The sequence below is a fragment of the Topomyia yanbarensis genome, chromosome 3 (genome assembly GCF_030247195.1).
Source record: "Topomyia yanbarensis strain Yona2022 chromosome 3, ASM3024719v1, whole genome shotgun sequence".
NCBI lineage: Eukaryota > Metazoa > Arthropoda > Insecta > Diptera > Culicidae > Topomyia > Topomyia yanbarensis.
The window spans coordinates 284,639,692-284,662,162 of record NC_080672.1 but is presented as its reverse complement, the minus strand read 5'-3'; the positions used below and the strand labels follow the sequence as shown (position 1 = coordinate 284,662,162).

General features: G+C 34.4%; 1 protein-coding gene across 1 annotated transcript; it reads left to right on the top strand.

Annotated features, from left to right (window-relative positions):
* The first annotated feature begins 1,765 nt into the window (after positions 1 to 1,765).
* On the top strand, positions 1,766 to 22,057 carry LOC131693008 (probable inactive tRNA-specific adenosine deaminase-like protein 3). Its single transcript, XM_058980447.1, has 2 exons — positions 1,766 to 2,015; positions 20,823 to 22,057. Exon 2 carries the CDS (start codon positions 20,874 to 20,876, stop codon positions 22,020 to 22,022), a length of 1,149 nt encoding a protein of 382 aa, XP_058836430.1. The 5' UTR covers positions 1,766 to 2,015; positions 20,823 to 20,873; the 3' UTR covers positions 22,023 to 22,057.
* Positions 22,058 to 22,471: the final 414 nt, after the last annotated feature.

The following is a 22,471-nucleotide window of genomic DNA, read 5'->3' as shown; positions in this document are numbered from 1 at the left end:
CATTATTCGGTAATGCAGCTGAAAAATGCGCAATCGAAATAATGACAAACAAACAACTGACACGTCAACAGTGCATAAATACCCGTACTGTGACAGTATAGTATTTTTACAATAATTTACAGTAAGTTTTAGTGTTATGCTACAATACAAAAACAAAAAACTTTAACGTTTTTATAGTAAATTTCAGTGTAAAATAGACTTTTACAGTGAAAAAGGGGGGTGGTTATGTATCTTAACATTAAAAAAATCAGTTTTTCTCCTAACATTTTTTTCTCGAAAACAGTAAAATTTAATGTGAATGCACTGTATCAGTTTTTTGCTGAACAGTGAAATTTATTGTTACATGAAATTTTATTGTAAATCTACTGTGAGAACTTGGCATCGAACAATGTTGAAACAGTAATAACTATAATATTTATTATTTTATGATTGTTTGTAGGGTAAATGCTATTGTAAAATTCTATCCGGGAACAGTTTCGTCATGTTAGTTACGTTAGGTTTGGTACTGCTGTAACACACGTTATTTTAATTTAATCGGTTTTTGTAACTAAATCATTAAAATATACTACAATTTTTCTTCTAAAAATGCTCAATATAGGTAATGTTTCTATAAGGGGAACAAGAGCACGCAGTTCCTTAATTTTAGGAAATATTTTAGAGAAAAAGAATGCAAGTAATGTTCTTCTAAGCACCTCTAATGCACTTTCAGCACATTTTTATTTTTGATTATCTAAATCTATCCTACAGTAGATCAAATCTAATTACTTGTGACAATGCGAGCAAAAATGAGACACTAAAATCGACTAATTGAAAAATGTCGAACGTGTAAAGCGGACCCTACACGTGCAGAAATATTGTCAATAAATCGATTATTGATCAATATATTGATCGTGTAAGGATATTTTGAAAATATTGATCATGTAGAAATCAAATGGGATTGACGTATTGAAGCAGTCTTGACAATATTTTTATTGACAATATTCTTGTCCCGTGTAGGGTCCGCTTAAGAGTGATGCTCAGAATAACGTAACCTTTATTTGTCTTCAACACACTACTCAGAAGTGACAAACTACAAATGTTGGTTGTCTTCATTGGCATACTGCTTCGGCGGAACAGTTCAGTCATAGAATTGATTAAAAAATGATAAAGCGGACCCTACACGGGACAAGGATATTGTCAATAAAAATATTGTCAAGACTGCTTCAATACGTCAATCCCATTTGATTTCTACATGATCAATATTTTCAAGATACCCTTACACGATCAATATATTGATCAATAATCGATTTATTGACAATATTCCTGCACGTGTAGGGTCCGCTTAAGATTAGTCACCACAATTGACGAAACTGAAATAACGTAAGTGCAACAAAGATACCAAACCAACGAAAGTAAAACGACGAAACTGTGAGCGTGATACTAATAACATCGTAACTTTAATTTTTCTTCAATCCGCTCTTTTAAATGTCTTGATCGCGAATGTTCGTTCCATTCAATGGAAAGGCGTCTTTGGTGAGCATTTTGGATGAATATTTGGTGTAAAAATCGGTATGGTTTTTAAATAACATTTAAAACAAAACTTCGAAAATGTCATCGCCGTTTTCTCTGTTTGGGTCAAGTGCGAGTTTCGCTGTTTTCAAAAATCTTGCTTGATTTTACCTTTCTCCCCCCGGCGGATTGAGTCAAAAGAACTCAATTTTAGGTAGTTTTTCGTTTGCGTGTAGTGCTTTTTTGACACTTTGAAATGAACTTTGTTTACCTTTAACTAGAGTTAGTTCACGATGTTCCTTAAAATTTTTATATCAGCTGGCTGTCGTTTTCATTGATACAAAAATTTAAAAATCGTGCTACCAAATTGATGGCAAAAGAGTTCTATATCGGTTTTCAACGTAGTTGTTGGTTAAGCGCAGTATTGTGGTTTTAGTATCCGTGTTGCGGTTTCAGCGAAATACGACCGCCACCAAAGGATTGGATTAGATCATTACTGACGTGATGACGTTGACAGCGATGATTGGGTAGGCAATAAATTGTTTACAAATACTAGATATACTAATTACGCAGATTTTTAAAATGTCTATCATCTTTCAGGTTTGTACAATTGGTGCACGTAATGTTTGTAATGCATGTGGTAAAAAAACCTGTATATCCTGTTCTGCAGGTTTCCGTAACCGATCGCCCCATAATGTGTTATTCAGAGTGTAGCAGTGTAGCAAATTTAACCCTTGAATGCACACTTTTGCTAAATAGCAACGCATCTGCTTTTTAATAAGCGGCCCTTACACGTTCAATATTTTTGTCAATACCAGTATTGACGATATTGTTATTGTTGTCAATATTTTTTTTTCCATTACACGTACAATACTTTTGTCAATACTCTCTAGTATTGACAAAAATATTGTACGTGTAAGGGCCGCTTTTGATTTATACATGATCAATATTTTCAAGATACCCTTACACGATCAATATATTGATCAATAATCGATTTATTGACAAAATTTCTGCACGTGTAGGGTCCGCTAAATGGGATTGACGTTATTGAAGCAGTCTTGACAATATTTTTATTGACAATATTCTTGTCTCGTGTAGGGTCCGCATAATGTCGTTTTTGCTATCAAACCTTTTGTTTGAAGCCAGTTTCGAACCTAGGTTATGCGCCACTGAACTGCAAACCGAGTTGGGTTCCAACCTGAAATATATTTCGGGTTCGCTCAAGCGGACCCTACACGAGACAAGAATATTGTCAATAAAAATATTGTCAAGACTGCTTCAATAAGCGGACCCTACACGAGACAAGAATATTGTCAATAAAAATATTGACAAGACTACTTCAATACGTCAATCCTATTTGATTTCTACAGAATCAATATTTCAAAATACACGATCAATATATTGATCAATAATTGGTTTATTATCAATACTTCTGCTCGTGTAGGGTCCGCTATACGTCAATCCCATTTGAATTCTACAGAATCAATATTTTCAAAATGTCCTTACACGATCAATATATTGATCAATAATTAGTTTATTGTCAATATTTCTACTCGTGTAGGGTCCGCTTCACACCACCGCTGTTTTGCGAGAATCCAACTCAGTTCCATTAAAATCGTTTGTTTGAAGCAACTAACCTGGGTTAGTGTCTAGGTTCTTAATCGAAAACGACATAAAGCAGACACTACACGAGCAGAAATATTGACAATAAATCATATATTGATCAATATATTGATAGTGTAAGGTAATCTTGAAAATATTGATTGTGTAGAATTTAAATGGGATTGATGGATTGAAGCAGTCTTGTCAATATATTTATTGACGATATTTCTGTCTCGTGTAGGGTCCGCTTAAAGCGGACCCTACACGAGCTGAAATATTGACGATATATCATATATTGATCAATATATTGATGGTGTAAGGTAATCTTGAAAATATTGATTCTGTAGAATTTAAATGGGATTGATGGATTGAAGCAGTCTTGTCAATATATTTATTGACGATATTTCTGTCTCGTGTAGGGTCCGCTTAAGGCTATGTATAGGGCAAATCTGGTTTTCGGTGTTTGTTAAGCGGACCCTACACGAGATAAGAATATTGTCAATAAAAATATTGTCAAGACAGCTTCAATACGTCAATCCCATTTCAATCCTACAGAATCAATATTTTCAAAATGTCCTTACACGATCAATATATTGATCAATAATTGGTTTATTGTCAATATTTCTGCTCGTGTAGGGTCCGCTTTAGCTATGCAGCTAATCAAATGCAGTGCTGTAAATAACTTGGTTTACATTTTGTCGATGTTAAGCGGACCCTACACGAGCAGAAATATTGACAATAAACCAATTATTGATCAATATATTAATCGTGTAAGGACACTATGAAAATATTGATTCTGTAGGATTCAAATGGGATTGACGGATTGAAGCAGTGTTGTCAATATTTTTATTGACAATATTCTTGTCTCGTGTAGGGTCCGCTTTAAGTCAGACCTGACAGTCACAAAATCCTAAAAAATGAGATAGTGATAGTATTGACTAAAGAATTTCTTCAGCTGCATTCGACTCTTCTCTTAAGAATTATGGCAACAATTAAGCTCAAATTATAACGTAAAGGATGCTGCGGTTCAAAATTTAAGCTCGTTTTTCTCGAAATCAGTATAATGTCGCTTAGTCCGGTCTGACATGACACCGACCATTTGTCACCAAGGACCATTGGAATTGGCACTCTGAATGCCTTTTTTGCATGCTCGTCATTTAAGGGTTGAGATCAGAGCAGGTATAGAACACGTGCTAATTTGTTGAATGAATATGGAAGTGATGCGATTAGAATAATATCAAGGTTGACAATAACCACTGCATAACAAATTACGATAATGTTTATATAAATTGCATACAACCAAACAAATCGAATCAAGAAAAAAGCGATGCAACACATGAGCTTTATTTCCGAAGTGATTTTACGTATTTCTTCTCGTAAATAATTTTTTTTTGTAATTTGGTAGATTTATGTCATCTGCTTGTGTTTGTCGACTCATGGCTAAACGATTAACTTTTTTATAATTTCTGGCCATTGAAGTGCTTATCTTCAAAACATTATAAATTAGATGTTGTTTAATTTATATAGTAAAAAGTTTATTATGCCTAATGGTTTTTTTATGGAAACAGTCTTATCAATAATTTTAGTGCTTATATTCTGGGTCCGCTATACAAAACAATATTTACAATTATAATATTGCCTGTTACATCTAAATATGCTTTTGTAAATGTCTGTCGTACCTATCACCTATCATTTCAACCTTTACTAGATGTCGGGAAAGAAGAGATGATATTTTGAAAAAGTGATCTCGGATACAGCGAGCAACGTGGGCGAAAAACTGAAGATTAAAATTTGGAAACAGTATTTCCAGCGCGTTGGTATACCATCAATATGATAATCAATCGAATGGGTTGAGTCCTAGGGGCCAACTTATTCACATCCAGCAATTTTTAACTGTAAACATTTATTTTATCAGTAGTTCTTTGAATCGTCTTGTCCAGAAAAAATAAAATCGTTAAAGTATGGTTTTTTGTTTTAGTGTTTCGGATTCTTCTCGTCAGTAACTAGCATCATCTGGGTGTCTAGTTAGACTATGTATCTAAACTAGTACCTAAATTAGCACTAGTTAGATACTAAATTCCAAAAAGTCACACGTCTTGCGTGAACACTAAACCACTGGCTTATACCGAGTGATGTCTCGATAGTAAGCACAGAGGTTCTGTTTGCCGACGAGGAATATGAACCGAAACAGTCTTTTGGTATAAGTACCAAACGTCTGGAACTATGCAAAATTCCCAAAAGGGAAAAAATTTGGACAAGACCATATTTTTTGTGCATAAGGACACATACCTTACATAAAGTATGGTTTTTTGTATAAGTATAAGCCAGTGGTTTAGTGTTCACGCATGACGTGTGACTTTTTGGAATTTAGTGTCTAACTAGTGCTAATTTGGGTACTAGTTTAGATACATAGTCTAACTAGACACCGAGATGGTGTTAGTTACTGACGAGGTGAATCCGAAACACTAAAACATAAAACCATACTTTATGTAAGGTATGTGTCCTTATGCACAAAAAATTTGGTCTTGTTCAAAATTTTTCCCTTTTGGTAATTTTGCTAAAATCGTTAAATCTAGAGAAAATTTTCAATAGGATCTAAGTAACGTTGAGAGTCTCGCTTTCTTTACTCTCTCTTTCGATTACTACGATGTCACTATAACACTTTTCACTAATTTTCTAGTACATATTGAAAGCCAACGGTTTTTGCACGAATATTAAGCAGAGTCAGGGGCGGATTTAAAAAAAATAACTTCGGGAGGGTTTCGAAATTTCGATTTTAAAATGAACATTTTACAATAAATAATACGTAAAAATCTCATTAAATGAGAATCAGTATTGGCGGTCAAATTTGGTTTAAAGACCCCACAAATCCCTATACTAATAAATTTTGTACTGGAATCCTTGTCACGGTAGACCTCTTTGAAAAGGCGCGTTTTGCGGAATTTGTTATAACTTCCACAATTATTAATATTTTTAATGCTCTCAAGTGGATTAGACATTGTACTACACTAGACGTATAACAAGTGTTTGATAAAAATTCGGCTACATACCTTACCATACATACCTTTACAAACATAGGCAACACTCCCGACTGTTGGCTGCCCGGAGCTTGTTGCTTGTGTTGTTTTTTACAAAATGAGCATTTCCAAATTAATACAACAAACGATAAATGTATCGTAAATTCTTGGCAGCCAGCTGCACAGGGCAACAAACAAATGATAACACTTCTGAAAGTTGCGTAGCATCGTATCACTTATCAATGTGAATCCTCTTTACCCCTCTAACATAAACTCAGCCCTTTGGCAAACGTTGAGATGCAGAGGTATACACGGTCTCCAAAACAATGTTAGTTACACTAACATTCCTTTCCTTCCCTGATAAAGATAAGGACGTGGCTGGCGCCGATATTGGCAGTTTGAAGTATAGAACTCTTGAAGCGTGCACATTGAGAATGGATAGGCCTCATTCGTTGATTCTCTATGCAATTTCGCTTGGTCTGGTATGATGGAGTAGCAACTTCGAATTATACGGTCATCATGCTCATGCTCATTATACCTCGAATCATGACCTCATATGTAGTTGGAGAAGAATTATGTTTTGTTTGCCCCAATGACTATTGTATGTATATAGAACCACATTTGTGGCGAAAAAGTACTCATAACTTTTCAACGATAATAGTTAGACATGTGTAATGGAACAAATCATTCGCCTTAAAACAATCTGAAGGGGTTACATTTTTGTGCGAAAAATGTCAAGAAAGTTTGAATTTACGTAAAGGCATAAAGTAATGATTTCATTACATCAAACTTATAGTATTTTGGTAGTACATTTTTAAGTGAAATAAGCATAAGCTTATAAAAATATATTGATAATTGGCGGAGTTATGGCTTTTCTCTGAGACCCTTTTTTATTTAAGAGGTTTGCGGTGATCACGATTGAAGACCAATAGATCAACGAATATCCAAAAACTCAAAAAAATTCATTATTATATGAGTATTCCTCGTACTTTAACGAAGAGTTGAATAGATAATAATTTTTTCCTGCATTCGGGAACGTTTTTCCTAGAATATCGATGTTTTAAGCTCTTAAAGTTGTATTAAAAATTCTCATCACCAAAACAAAAATTTATGCATACAAAAAATCGTGAAGGCACGAGAAAATTTAATTACGATCAATTTAAAAAAAATTGAAGAAAATCGGTTGAGTGGTTTTTCGACAATCGTGATAACGGAAAAAAATTGCTTGAAAAAGACATTTCGAGATAATAGAGTTTAAAATTTCAAGTTACCACCGTGCTTGGTAGACGAAGAGCGCTTGGAAGCGCTGTAACTTTCGATCTATTTCTCGGATCTCTAAAATATTCTCAAGGAGTTGTACTTTTAGATAAAGTAATTAAAAAATTTCGATAGTTTGAAAAATAAAAAGGTATGTAACCCCTTAAAGTTGTCTGAAGACTACTTCAGTTTTAAATCAATACCAAAAATGTTATTCGAATATTTTTTTAAATAAACGGTTTTTTAAGAAACGCTAAGAAATAGCCTAACCTTTGATTTTAAATTTATTGTAACGTTAAAGTATGACATATAGAGCTTACATGTCTTCGGTAAAGTTTTCTAAAATTTGTCGTTCCACAACTTCATTGAAGGTCGTATGGCTCTATCTAGAATGATTAAAAAGTATTTTTTTCAATGTTAATAAAATTAGAACCACCCTGACTGTTGTTTTAACAAAAAGAAGGCCCTCACAAATTACGAAAACTTTTCCAAAGACAATAAAGGTAAGCTGTTTAGCTTAAATAAAATTTTAAAATTCCTGCTAAATTTGCATTATGGAATGTTTTTTTAAATCTTTTTTTCCAATGGAATTATATTTACCTAATAATCTTACGATTTTCTGAGAAATCAAGGGGGTCTGAATTACCTCCACGGTCTTAATAGACCCGGGGTACCACATACAAGAGAGGCGTTGCGGCAGTATTGTAAATTATTGTCTCCTTCCATATTTTATCATATCATTTTCAAGACCCTAAAGTACAGTTCAGGCTTATATGAAAAATCGATTTTTTTTTTTAATTTCTGCGGTGTAGTAACCTCTTAAAGACTTGTTTTCAGTTACCTCTTACGATATGAAAGTTCCAGCTTTCAGTGGATCAATTCCTGGCAGAAATATTTCATCTCGCCGGATACCACGCGATCTGAAAATTCGACAAAATATTGTTCAATTGTTGCATTATTAAATGAAAATTTAACAAAATTTTCAGTACATATAGGGTGTTTGGAACATGAGTAAGAATCTCTCGAGGGGTGATTTACTGTCATATTTGGAGCAAAAACTCGTTCTACACATACCATCAAATCTCAAACGTTACTAAGATATTGAACTTTTTGTGTTAAAAACTTAGTTGTCTTAAAATAGCTCTAACTTAAAAAATATACTTTGTATTTCAAATATTTTAAATCCATTGGAAAGGTGAGAAAATTTTCCACTGAAAAATGTCCTCAAATGTTTCAGCTAATTAGGTTAAGTAATCTTTTCACAGTAATTTATTTCAAATTTAACAATTTTGATCGATTTTTCGTTCACTTCGCGAAAATCTTAATAGTTAACATCACTATTTTAATAATTCAAATTGTTAGTCTTGAAAAGTTGTATAATTTGTTCTTTGACATGATACACTTATCTTGTCTTATTTTCATGTGTTTGGGTTATTGAACTTGGATATTTTTATCTCATATTCACTAATACTAGCTCTTATTGAAAAAGTATGGCACTTATTCTTATTTTTGTTCGAAAGCCAGGAAAATTTTGCAAAGAAAAATGTATTATTACCTTTCAGTTAAGTGAATTTAGTATTCTTTTAGAAGTTAATTAGTTAAAAGTTAGTGTTATTATTAGCATTTTCGTTATTTTCTTAAAATAGTAAATAATAAACTTCACCATCATTGTCATGGAATTAATGCAACTAAGCAAGTTCTACAATTCTTCCTTTGACTCCATTCAATTATCTCTTTTAGTTTCATTTTTATCTTCTCGTTTCATATGCAAAAACAACGATTTCGAGCCCACTGCATTTCGTCGCTGTTGTGCTATCTTATGACAAGCGCCATTTTGCACATTTCGAGAAAAACTTATGAAACGGTAAAAACAATAAACTTATAAATGGTAAAAACAATTCAAAGAGGACAATTAATGCTTCTATCTATTCTGTATTAAGCTCTCAAATATTACGAAGTTAGGTTGACTATGTTGCGAGTTTTCACTATAAATGTAAGCAAAAGTCGCACTCACACGTGTCATAGGCGTGTATTGATGACAAAATTTGTATGGCGTGTCATAATTGTACACGGCCTAGAAACAATCGGTGAGATGCATTTTGAAGGAAATAAGTCAGGGAATCTAGAAAAAAATAGTTATTTTTGGTTACAGTGTTGCCAAACATGCTATTTTTCCAGTTTAAAAATAAAATTGCATTTTTCTCACAATTCGAGCATTTTTGTTTTGAAAATGATTATGCCATTGTGTTTCTCAGATAGTTTTACATATAAAAACATCTTTTACATCAAGATAATTTGAGCCAATCCCCAGATAAAGTCATTTGAAGCAAAAAATTACAAATTTCACTGCACGTTTCTCGCTATATCTCAGTAACCAAGCAAAATATCAAAATTCTGTAAACGCCACTTTGTAGAGATTTTTTATACAAGTAATATGGTATATCTAACTCAGTTTACCCCAAAATGACGTTTGTCATAAGATAGCACAACAGCGACGATTTGTGATAAGGCCATGCTGTGTTAACTATTAAATTGCAGCGAAATGGAAAGCGATAGGGATAAAGTGTCAAATAACAAGTTGTAGAGAATACTAAGGGGCACCAAATGAACAATAGTGACGATAAATGTAGTTGATTAATAATTAGAATAATTACAAAAATCACCAAAAAACGCAAATTTTGAGTTATTTTACTAGTAAAAAGTCACGTAGTACACTTAACTAAAAGATATCTGTACATACATCGAATGAAAATTTTCTCAGCTTTCCAATGAAGCCCTGATAATAGCGATATAAAGCATATTTTTAAAATTAGAGTCTTTTAAGAACTTTCAAGTCAATTACAGGAAAAGTTTAGAAGTCAAATTACAACGAAACGAGAAGAGATAGGAATATTATGTTGAAGAACAAATTATGAATCGTCCTCAAACCCAACTTTTGGATAATAGATATTGCTATAGTCATAATTCATTATTTTGAGAAAATTAACAAAAACCTCATCAAAAACACTAACTTTTAAATACTTTACAACTAAAAGGTAATTAAAACTAATTATCTGAAAGATATGAGAACATTATTCAATAGAAAATTTTCTCACCTTTCCAATGGCACTAAATGATTTAGAATACGAGGTATGCTTTTTGAGTTAGAGGCGTTTTAAGATAACCAAGTTTTTTACACAAAAAGTTCAATAACTCTGTAACGGTTGAGATTTGATGGTATGTGTAGAACGATTTTTTGCTCCAAATATGACAGTAAATCACCCCTCGAGAGATTCTTACTCATGAACCAAATACCCTGTATATGCTTAAACAACATTGTGGCAATCAGAACAACAAACTATGCAAAAGGTAAACGATCCCGGATAACTATAAAAAAAACTACCAAAATTTGTCAGCCAAAAACGAACCTTTCTTGATTTGGCTACAAATACGAATTCAGTATAAGACATTCATTAGAATGAATCGCTCGATCTTTAATCTGTTCTTTCGTTTCTCGGTTCGGAATCAAGGCTCGGTAGGGGCTTAACTTAGATTACACGCCTCAAGTTCATGCGTAAACGTGAGTGACACTAATTTCCTTACTTTCATTTCCAGTTTTTGAATACACGCATAGTCGTGGATAGCGCAACATGTCTTCTTGTTTCCTTGCTGTATATCTAGTTGCTAGCACTGCGGTTCATGCGTTGACTAGGGAATGCCGTATTCAAGGAGGGGAGATACCACTTTAACTGGCATATATCAGTTATAATTAAATTTATCCACTATGAACTGGTTATTTCCATATTTTCTTTTTTATACCTTTTCCCTTGGACCAGCCAGCGTCTTGAAAACGTTGAGAGCAGGTTTTACTGCCATCATCAGCAATAGTTGCTAGTTTGCCTACTGACTGTCGGCGTTCTCAGTGTTATCAATGCAATTATTATTACATTTGTTGCGTAGGTGCAGCAACAGGTAGTGGTTTCAATCACACTAACTAATACAAAGTGAGTGACTAGTTTGAAAGCAGTATTTAATTTTTATCGTTGTGTTTTATTTTACATGAAGATTTCGAATGAGTGTGAAAAATGCGAGGGTATATGTGGGTCATTTCACGTAAGATTTAAAAGCTATGTTTTCTCAAGTGGAAAATAATAGATACGTATTTTTTTCAATATGACATGAAGTTACGATATTTCAAGTTATGATATTTTGAGCTTTCGGAGATTATAAAATTGACAGTTTTACAATCACTACTCGATTTATGGAACAAGTAAATCATGAAACTGTTTTTTCCTATGAGTTTAGTGAAAAAATATTGAAATATTTTTTTGTGATTTATGCGATGTATTCTTCGATTAAGGTTAAAACCCCAAATAAACAATTACAATTGCATCTTCTCAAAATAATTTTAAATATTTTAAAAATGAAATTGGCCCAAGTTATCCTAGCAACTGCTTATAATAATTCCAAAATGCAACGTTAAATAATAAAGCAAAATCTTTCAAACATTTTTAACGTAGGACAAGAAAGTTACAACGGACTGTATTTTTACTGTGGAACATATAATTCTACATCTCAAATTCTCACGCACCCTTCTGACATTGAATTTTAATTAGCATATTGCGATTTTCTCAAAATAAAATTTGCAGATTTTTTGTCAATATTAATAGGGAAATCATCTAAAATGTTAGTAGACTCATTTTCGACCAATGTCGATATAGGTTCATTGGTTATTACTTGTAGTTAACGAGACGTTAGTCAAAAAATATTTCAATTTGTTTTTCTTTATATTTATTTCAAATGGCTGTACACTCATGTGATGGTGACACTGATGCTGATTTCGAGTCGCTCGAGGTTCGCTCTAATAATGTTTACAAAATCCATATAAAAATGGAACATCTGAGATTCACAGGTAAATTGCACAAGCTAAACGCAAACCCAAGAATACAAGTTATATGACATTAAGTTGAGGAAACAAGTTGCACTAATAACAACATGAACTGTCCTTGTAGGGTATGAACGTATGTGCAACTAGTTGAACTGCTAGTGCAACATATCTCAGTCTCTGATCAGTTGTCTAACTGCTATAAATGTTCCAAAGAGAAACTGCATCATCCTCTAAAACCTGTATAGTTTTGTGCAATTTTTTGACTGCTTCTGAATTTTAGAAATATTTCTGAACAGCTTCACATCTGATAATGGTACTATAAATCTTGTTACTATGAGCCTTATCTCAGCCATGTAGTGCAGATGACCAGCAATATGTTGCATAATCAATTGAAATACGCTAACCATTATTTTTCGAACATATCGAATAATAAATTTTGTTGCGTTGCAATTTTTTTTAATTCGTTTATTTGACACGGCTCAACGCGTTTGCTTAGAGGAGCCATGGGTCTTTTATATATCTACAAGATGTAAAAAATAAAAATTACAATACATTTTATTTTTAGCCTGTAAGATTCCTTCTTTCTCCAATTTCGGGGTTATCCATGTCTCTCTCGTTGTCGTTTACGCCCGTATCAGCATCTTGATTACTGCCTTGATACTCGCGATCAGATGTTCTTCCTGGCTTCTTGCCCTTGCGGGTCACGAATGTAAACACTCCATCCTTGGTGGTAGTTTCTTCACTGGTGGTATTAGTTGTTAAGTTTGAAGTGCTTGACGCAGCTTTTATAGTTGTCATTATTGCCTGAACAGCAGCCACAAATTTGGCAACCGTTTGCGGTTCAGGTGAAGATAGTGGAGCTTGGGTGTTGGCATTTCTTTCTGCAGGTGAGCTTTCCTCAGCGGTTTCTAGGCAAGGTTGTCCGTAGTGTGCCGTTTGTTCACAGAACTGACACTATTCGTTTGTCATTGATATGTACAAAGAGTTTGCTGTGTAATGGTATCACCCCCTTCTGTTTTGTACTGCAGGGTAAGGTAAGAGGGAATGGGTTGGTCTACCCGCATTCTCACCACAAAGACATCATTTGAAATACCTGGGAAGTAGTTTCTCCATGTGTCCTCCGTAATAGATTCCACTGCTCCGAAATTCGACATGAATTTTTTAATTGCCACTTTGCAAGTAAGTGGAGATAAATCATGTAATTTAACTTCAATATTTCCATTATCCATGTATATAGGGATCTTGATTTCAACGTTGTCACAAACAAGAACGTGTTTCAAGTTATTCTGCAAAATAAATCTTTTCGCCTGGGCGAATTTGTTGAAGGTTATCAGCACCGCATGCCTGATGTGCTCAAGCTGTAACCGAAGCTGCATTTTCACCTTCAGCAGATGTTCCACATCACGAATACTTGGTCTTATGCGAAAATACCTGAAGTCAATGGCCACTGTGTTAGGCCGAATAATCACGTTTTGTTGATGAAACTCAGTCATCCTGAAAAATCACCCAAGAATACAAATAACGATATCCTTTGTTCTTCTAACAATGCACACAAGTAACTGCGTTTCCATTTTGTATAGTCTAAACCATGTGTGGTTGTGATAGTGCGACGGTCGAGGTTAAATTATTATTAGAAGTTCCTAAGTTGATCGAACTGTTTATCATGTATGACGACTGAAAGTTGACAGCACACGAGTGCGGTCGCGGGCCAGTTACCGATTTGCGGCTGTCATAATAACAGCACGAAGAACAATTGATTCGTTGCCATGTCTGTTGGTTTACTCTTAGTCAATTAAACCATGTTCATTATATTGTTTTCATTGTATTGATTATTCGCCTATACTCTGTATCATATCATTTTGTGTATCGCATGCACTATGTCATTCATTCTCATGTGTCTAATAATATTAACTTGATTACCATTTTTATTTCTTGCATTTTCTATTTTTTGTATGCATTTTATAAATTAGTTTCTTTTCGTTCTTGTTACCTCACATCTTGATTCTATTTGCCCGATGTACAAAATCGGTCTACATAAGTATTACCATACCTATTTCGATAAAGTCTCGAGACCCTTAAAGTAATAGCTGTTCATTATATGGTATTGTTCTTGGAATGTTGTGCTTCGCCGGAATAAAGCAACAAGAAATAATAAAATCGTACAAATGCCGATTGATTCAGTCAAACATAGGCAACACTTCCGACAGTCGGCTGTCCGGAGTATAAGTTGCATTTTTTCAATCTAAATATTTCCAAATTAATTCAACAAACGATATCAATCTATCATAAATTCTGGAGCAATAAACACTTCTGAGAGTTACATAGATCGCATCACTTATCAAGGTGAATCCAGATTTATGTACCTCTTTACTCCATCCTACTAACAAAAACTCCTTCCCGTGGCAACCGTGGAGATGCAGAGGTATACACGATCTCCATAACAACGTTTGTTACACTAACATTCCTTTCCTCCCCCAATAACTGTAAGGATGTGACCGACGCCGTTATTGATATTTTAAAGCATTGAACTATCGAAACGTGCACATTTAGGATGGATAGCTACTCCCAGGTTACATTCGTTGATTCTCTGTGCAATTTCGCTTGTTCGGGTCAATCTGCCCGGGGACAACTTGACAGCTCCCATATATTGAATTCATAAGCAAATTTTGTGGTGATTTGGTGATGTCATGGCGGCTCGAATGGAGCAAAATTTGAAAAAGGCGCATCCCATTTATTATTTTCCATATCTGTAAAAAATAAACAATTTAAGCATTTCTATCATCAAATTTATTTCGCTGTTCAAATTAGAAGCTGTTCTCATGCCGCCATACCTAAACCAGAAACATAGAATCCATTTTGAATTTAATAAATCCAGAATAAAATAAATTCGATTTTCGGAAAAGTCAAAGCAATTTTACTTTCAAAATCAAGCCACTTCCACTTATATTAGAATTTTCGAAAATCTTCCGGATCGAGTCAACATTTCCCCAGGCATGAAATCCTCCAGTAGATACCGTTCCGTTAGGTTTATACACCCAAAACGTACCCGGTAAGATTCGCTTACATTATTGCAATAAATGCGTGCGAAAATTGCAAGCGTTCTGGTAATGTGCAAAAATTGCAAGAAGCTTCCTTGCATGTAATGCAAGAAACAGAAAAAAACGAGCTTTGCTATGTATTAACGATGTATGTGTATTGGTGACCAATATGCGTTAGATAAAAAAGACAGCTGGTATTGAAAAACGAACACTGCACGAACAGATCACTAATCAATACCTTATCCATCCAACTATGCTATCAGATAATTATAAGTGGATAAAAGTCATATATAAACATTTGGATGAATTCACGATTAATGAAAAAAGTAAAGCACGCACCCAGATTTGAACTCAGGCCATTGAGTATCGTAGCACAGACTATAGGCACTGATCTATTCTTACACATAAAAGTTGAGCGTTAATACTCGTACAATCAGCACATCCGGAATTCGATGCTACCTCGTGTGTAATGAATAAGCCACAATATTGCGTTTGAGGATGTTGGTGAGAAAAGAATAAAAAGCAGACGGTAAATAAAAACTCGGCGTGCGTTGCCATACAAACCGGCATTGGCACGTGAATGTGGTTGCAATCCTGTGACAGTGTGTTGAAGAAACGTATGTAAATATAGCAAGAGATGAAGTGTTTTATATGCTTGCAAACATTGCAAGCGGCTTTAACTGCAAAATTGCAAGCGATGCGAACATTATTTGCAAGTGATTGTCGCTTACAATTATTGCAAGAGGTTTTTGTTTTGGGTGTATCAGACTGGAGTAAAATGCCAGAATAATTCCGAAGGGATCCGTACCAAAACCATCGCAATGTCTGGCGGACAGAATAATTGCAAAAGTCGAACAAAACTTTGGCAGGAGTCGAACAAAATGGTACATTCCTGGTATTATTCTTGCTGAAACCGAGCACTACCGGTTGGCTGCCAGAATTCTGATAAAAGCACACAAATTCTATTAAAAACCAATTTTTCTAAATAGGTAGAAAATCCTACATGTACCTGTTGTTTATTTTCTCGATCGAAATACTAGAATTCTTAACGTTCTCAATGAATTTGAAACAAAATGTCGCAGGTTCACGAATTATTAGGCTTGGTGATTTACTTTCATTGAACAAAATGTTTTTTATTTATATTTCTCGAGAAAAAGGCACCAATTGTTTACCGACTACAAACTTCACACAACAAGAAAACCAATACATTTTTAGGAAGGAAGCGAGCCGGTTGCTAAAAACACTTCCAGCGTAAATTATAATAAGATTTCTGTAACTTTGCTGACGGTTTCCAGTTAGGGATAAATTTATTCTCTAATAACACACGTAACGAAACACGCTTTTATCTTGAAACTTTTTCGTTGCGTTGTTCGTGGTTCTCGCCACCATCAAATCGGTGGTACATATATGAAACAAGCACTATCTGTCAAGTTGTCCCTGGGTTGGGGTCAATCACGGAGCAGCAACTAAGAATTGTACGGTCATCATGCTCATGCGCATTGAGAGTAAAATGAAAGCTCATTGAGATGTTGAATTTTTTTGATAAAATATGTATTCACTTCGATGTTTTACCAATAAAATATAAACAAGAAAATTCTTCTAAGAAACGCAGAGTAGAAAAGGATAGCAAAATGAGATCAAAATTTGATGTCCTGTTTAAAAAATCAAAATCTGAGAGCAAAATATGCTGATGCTGTTATTAAAATATTAATTCTACTTATTGTAATTTTGATGTTCGACTTTGTTCGGGTTACCAGTCACTTTCAATTTCAATATAATTTAAAAGCTAATCTTTCAACATCATGCCGAAAACAATTTGTTCATTTAGAACTTTGCTGCTCAGTACGGCAAACCACTCTGAAATATTATTTATGAAGAAATCGCAGGTATGCAGTTACAGTTAAATTGGCTACAAGAAATTATAAAATCATAACTTTTTCACGGGTTGTTACCAAAGAGCCTATCACTAGCATACTACTGTTAGTCGGATCGACATCACACATAGCACAGACTGTGGTGAGTCAGCCATTAAATCATCTTACAGGATGTTTTTCAATTATGCCTTGCGAAATAGAAATTTTATTAGCTTGTAACTTCATCGTTATTCTTCTTTTAAAACAACCTTGTCACGTTTCGACAGCGTTTGTAATTTGTTAGTTGCGAGTGTATTTCGCGTTGAAAACGGTAAAATGATAAAAGCGATAAAAACAACTTGACAGGTATTGTTAGAAACACAGTCACTGGAGGTGACAGGGCCAATGAGTGTCACAGAAGTATTGAGATTTGCTCGGCAAAGGTGCTATGAAGTAGACGGCATTGCAATGAAATGTCATAGGAGTGCAATTGCCCTTCCACTTCGTATATTTCGTTACTTAATTAAATCTTTGGAATATCTAGTACGGTTAGTATCTATACCTAAGCTTCCTTTTTTAGAACCAGGACAATAATGAAAATACCTGAAAATACTCGTATTTGAGCGAAACTCGTACCAAATGTCCCAATTTTCGCCCCACTATTTGAACTAATGCGTTGACCAAAGATGGTAGACACTGTTTTAACCAATGGCTTCAAATGGTTAGGGCCATCATAGGAATTTAATGAAAATATGCTCTCTATCCTATATGAAATCAGGTCATACTCATATAACGGTGTTCCTAAAACCGGTATTAACAAAAAATGACCATCAATTTGGCATTTGAAATGTTCAATATACAATACGTAATATGTAATACCCTTTGTAATTAAAATCAGTTTTGGTTGTCGAATCTGGCTTCGAATGATTTGGAATTTAGAACGAATTTAAAATAGAAACTATTTTAAAATTTCTCAAGGAGATAAAAAAATTTGGGGGGATCGGCCACTGGTTTCCAAACTTGCCATATTTTTGGAGTAACTTCCACCTTAAATAACTCGTTAAGGAGCAAAAAGGAGTAAACAACATCATAACATATTGAAAGTACTAGCTTTTTACTTTCATATAGTGGTCCGATTGTTAGTCGACACAATTCTCTCCGAGTGTTATGTTAAAAACAATATTCCACTGCAGTGGTATAAAATGAAATATTCAAGCGCGCTGCGATAAGCAGCTTCATATTCTCATGGTAAATTGCATAGAACACACAGTTTTGAACATAAAACTCGGAGAGAATCGCGTCGATTAACAATCGGACCACTATTTGAAAGTAAAAAGCTGGTACTTTCAATACGTTATGATGTTGTTTGCTCCTTAACGAGCTATTTAAGGTTGAAGTTACCCCAAAAATATCGCAAAATTTGGTATATCTTTTTAAATTCAACAGATAGGAAGTAAGCTTGTCCGGCAAAAATATGTGTTTCAACACCGCAAACAACTTTGTGGAAAATTTTAAGAAGGTAGGAGAATGCCTAAAAAAGTTATGAAAAAACTAATTTTAAGGGGTTTTCGATATAAAATGTTCCATAACTTTTAAACCATTAAAGCTAGATGTATCATATCTTCAGCAATTTCTTTTGTAGTAATATTTTCTACAACTTTGCCGAAGACAAAGGTTCTATCTTAATTGGTTCAGGAAATAAATTTCGAATATCACTTATTGGTGAATTAATCACTGAACGATATACTCCTGTGGATGCGCAATCACAAGGGCAACAACTTCTCCGAACAAACTATACTTCTAAAGTTAACGGTTTAGACGCTATTAATTTTGAGCACGAAATCGACGTGTTAAAACACTGTGCGTTGAGTTATTGAGATAATTTTTCAATTAAGGGTTTTTTTAGTCATAACCATTTTATGCTATTTTCCAATAAAAAATCAGCTATTTTAGGTCTCCTATTTTCACGGTTTCAAAAAATCGATTTTTTTCTTTGTTTAATTTAAATCTATATGTATCTAAGAACACACCACATAAAGGATTTGGTGAAAGTCATATTCCTTGGCATGTTTCTGGGAACAGAAAGGTACCAAGCTCCCGTTTCTGAGATACTAAGTGCGGCACACCACGATGGGGATATTTGTACTGGAACAGTAAAAAAACTTATTATCTATGTCTTAATAACATCGAAATCGCCGCAGCTTCGGTCTACGACTCCGTGTTATCGCTGCGAACGAGGAGAAAGCAATGAATACAAAATATAGGAATGTTGCCAAACATTTTACTGTTTCGGGAGAAGGTACCTGGAAGAAGCGAGGCTTCTCTTCCTTATTCGGCGTCACTACACTTATTAGAGGTTTCAGCGGGAAGGTCGTGGACACGGTGGTAAAATAAAGCTTTTGCCGACATTTGCTATTATATTTCAGCATCAGTACTCCAACATTTTGACCTCGACGCGTACTCCATATTCAAAAGCAAATTTTAGAAATTCTTCAGGTTTTTGGCCGTAGTAAATGCCGCATTTGAAAAATTCCATGTATCTTGTCAATGCGGGACACATTTACTTCGACTAATGGCCTGAAGAATTTCAAAAATTTGCTTTTAAATATGGAGTACGCGTCGAAGTAGTATGAATATGAAGATGAAATATAATAGCAAATGTCAGGTAATGTACAGTTTTCTTGAAAAGATATTCAGCACATTCCTTAAGGACCCGTGAAGTAATTGAATCTCCATTTAATTGCGTATTTTCTAGCGTATCCATACACACCGCCAATTTACCCCGGGGTCGGGGACACGATTCAATTTTCCTTGAAAAAGGCCGCCAAAATCGCTTCCCGAATAGTTCATTCGTAATTTTCGCTGTAAGAGTACAGTAATCTTAAACTATTTCAAAATGAAGTCTAACTGGTTATATATGCACCTAGGCATAAAAAATCATCATGCATTTTTTTTCTTCTCAAAAACAAAATTTGCTATATTTTTTATGGACAGTAAAATTATTTGTTATATGAATTTTTGTTGTAAATCTAATCAAAGAACTCTGCGACACACAATTTAAAAACAATAATATCTATTGTTCTACGATTATTGTAGTGTAAACACTATTGTTAATTTTCTAACCCGAAGAGGCGAATGACCTTAAGGTTAAAACATCTATAATCAAAATTAAAAAAAATTTTAATTCATTTTATATGCCGAGTGTCAAATATGCTAGTGTAGCACTCTACCTGATAATATTAACATTCTATACAATTTTATAATTTCTCAAGTAACTATGTTATAGTAAACACAAGGCTTTTTTGCTCGTTTTGAAATTGATTATTTTCATATATCTTATTTTCATCCTATCCATTGGAACAAATTTGTTAGAGCAGCATCTGGGGTTATCTTTATAAAACGCTTTGGTTCAAATGGTGGGATGAAGATCAAATTTTCACTTCTATCGAATTATTTCGCATTTTAACGTATTTTGTTGTAATAGTGATATTAATAGTCGAAGTAATGATATTGACACCGATTTGAGCTCATTTGATCAACTACCTATATGCGGAGTATCTAGTGAAATAGTTTAGCACCCTTCCTAATATAGGATTAATGGATGGCTACAATCGTCATAGATAACATTATAATTTCTCAAGTAAATATATTATAGGTAACATAAGGTTTTTATGCTTGTTTTAAATTTGTTTATTTCCAGACGTGAATGTGAAAGTTTTTAAAATATGTGGACAACCACAGTCCTTCCGTTATGGGTGAATCGGAGCAACCTGAATCGAAAAAGGCTAAAATAGCCGAGAAGGAGGCTGTTCTGACCGAGATCAAGTCAATCATATCGGACGAGTATTGCCAACCCGTCCAATTAATAGAAGTTTATGTTGGTCATGTTGGTGATCCACGACACATATCAAAATTAATTTCAGAGTTGAACCGTTGCTTACCGATTCCGCGGTTGCAACATTTGAAACGCGTTGGTCGTGATGGATTGATTATTCTCGGCGAGATCGAATATTTACAAGAACTGCTAAAATTGGAAAAATATTCGGAGACATCCAACGAAGTCAATGATCTTGTGAAGGATACAGCGCACGACGCTACTGTTAGATGTAGTTTGACTAGATATTTAAAACTTCAAAAGGTTGAAGATTGTTTAGTGGATAATCTCTGCAGCGTTATCGTCAAACGGCAAGTTGCTCGCTATCAGCCTAAGTTGAGGTGGCAATATGAGAACGCTAAATCATATTGGCCTTGTAAGTTTCATCCGAACAAATATTCAGAAAGCTTATATATGAACACTGTTTTCAATAGCGTCGAAAGGACCTATCATTTGCGAATGATGTCTGCGTGTCTCTATCTGATGAGGCGGTTTGAAAGTAAACCATTCAGCATGTGTGTTAATCCGAAGCTGAATCGAGTCGCCGCCATCGGTGTGGGTAAAAGCGAAGAACATCCGATAAAGCACTGTCCGATGGTGTTAATTGATAATGTGGCCGTTTCGCAAAATGGTGGCGCATGGTCAGCTAGTTATCAAAGTTCTTTACCGATCGAAAGTAATTGGAACCTCAACGGTGTCGATTCTGAGTACATGCGAGTTTTGAATGATAAGTTTTCCGATGTTATATTTGGGGCGCAGCCAGTGAAAGCGGTGGATGTGAGCGTTCGCGATAATATTTCTCCACACGAAGACAACTTAGGCAAGTATGGGCCTTATCTCTGTACAGGTTATGATGCATATTTTACACACGAGCCTTGCATTATGTGCGCGATGGCCCTGACGCACAGCCGGATAAGACGTGTCTTTTATCATCACGCAACAGAGAAAGGAGCTTTGGGAACTCTAAGTAAAGTGCACTGTGTTCGGGGTCTGAACCACCATTATGAGGTTTTTAAAATTTTTTGATACCAGAAATAAAATTTAATATTAAAAGATAATAACTGTGTTGTTTATGATTGATTAGTTCATACATTAGGTATGTTAGCAGATGACGTATGCTTGAATAAACACAATGAAACATATCTTTTTGTAAATGAAAAGAGTGTCAAATGTGCTCTACGAAAACGATTTCCCATTCATAATTAAACTATTGGATCTAAAATAATTTCTGAAACTTGTAAATATAATTAATTTCAAAATTTTCAAATCTTAGTTATTGAAATATTTTCTCAATCATGCCAATGTGCAGGATTTCGGAAATATGGCCTAGGCCAATTATGTGTATGTAAAACTATATTCCTTGTTCATAGAAGTACATAATGTATAGAGCTTCCATTTCCCGACGGTTTAAGAAAAATAAAAAGGTGAATGATTTTCTTAGAAAAAAAAAGAATAAATTAAAAAGTTTTCAAACC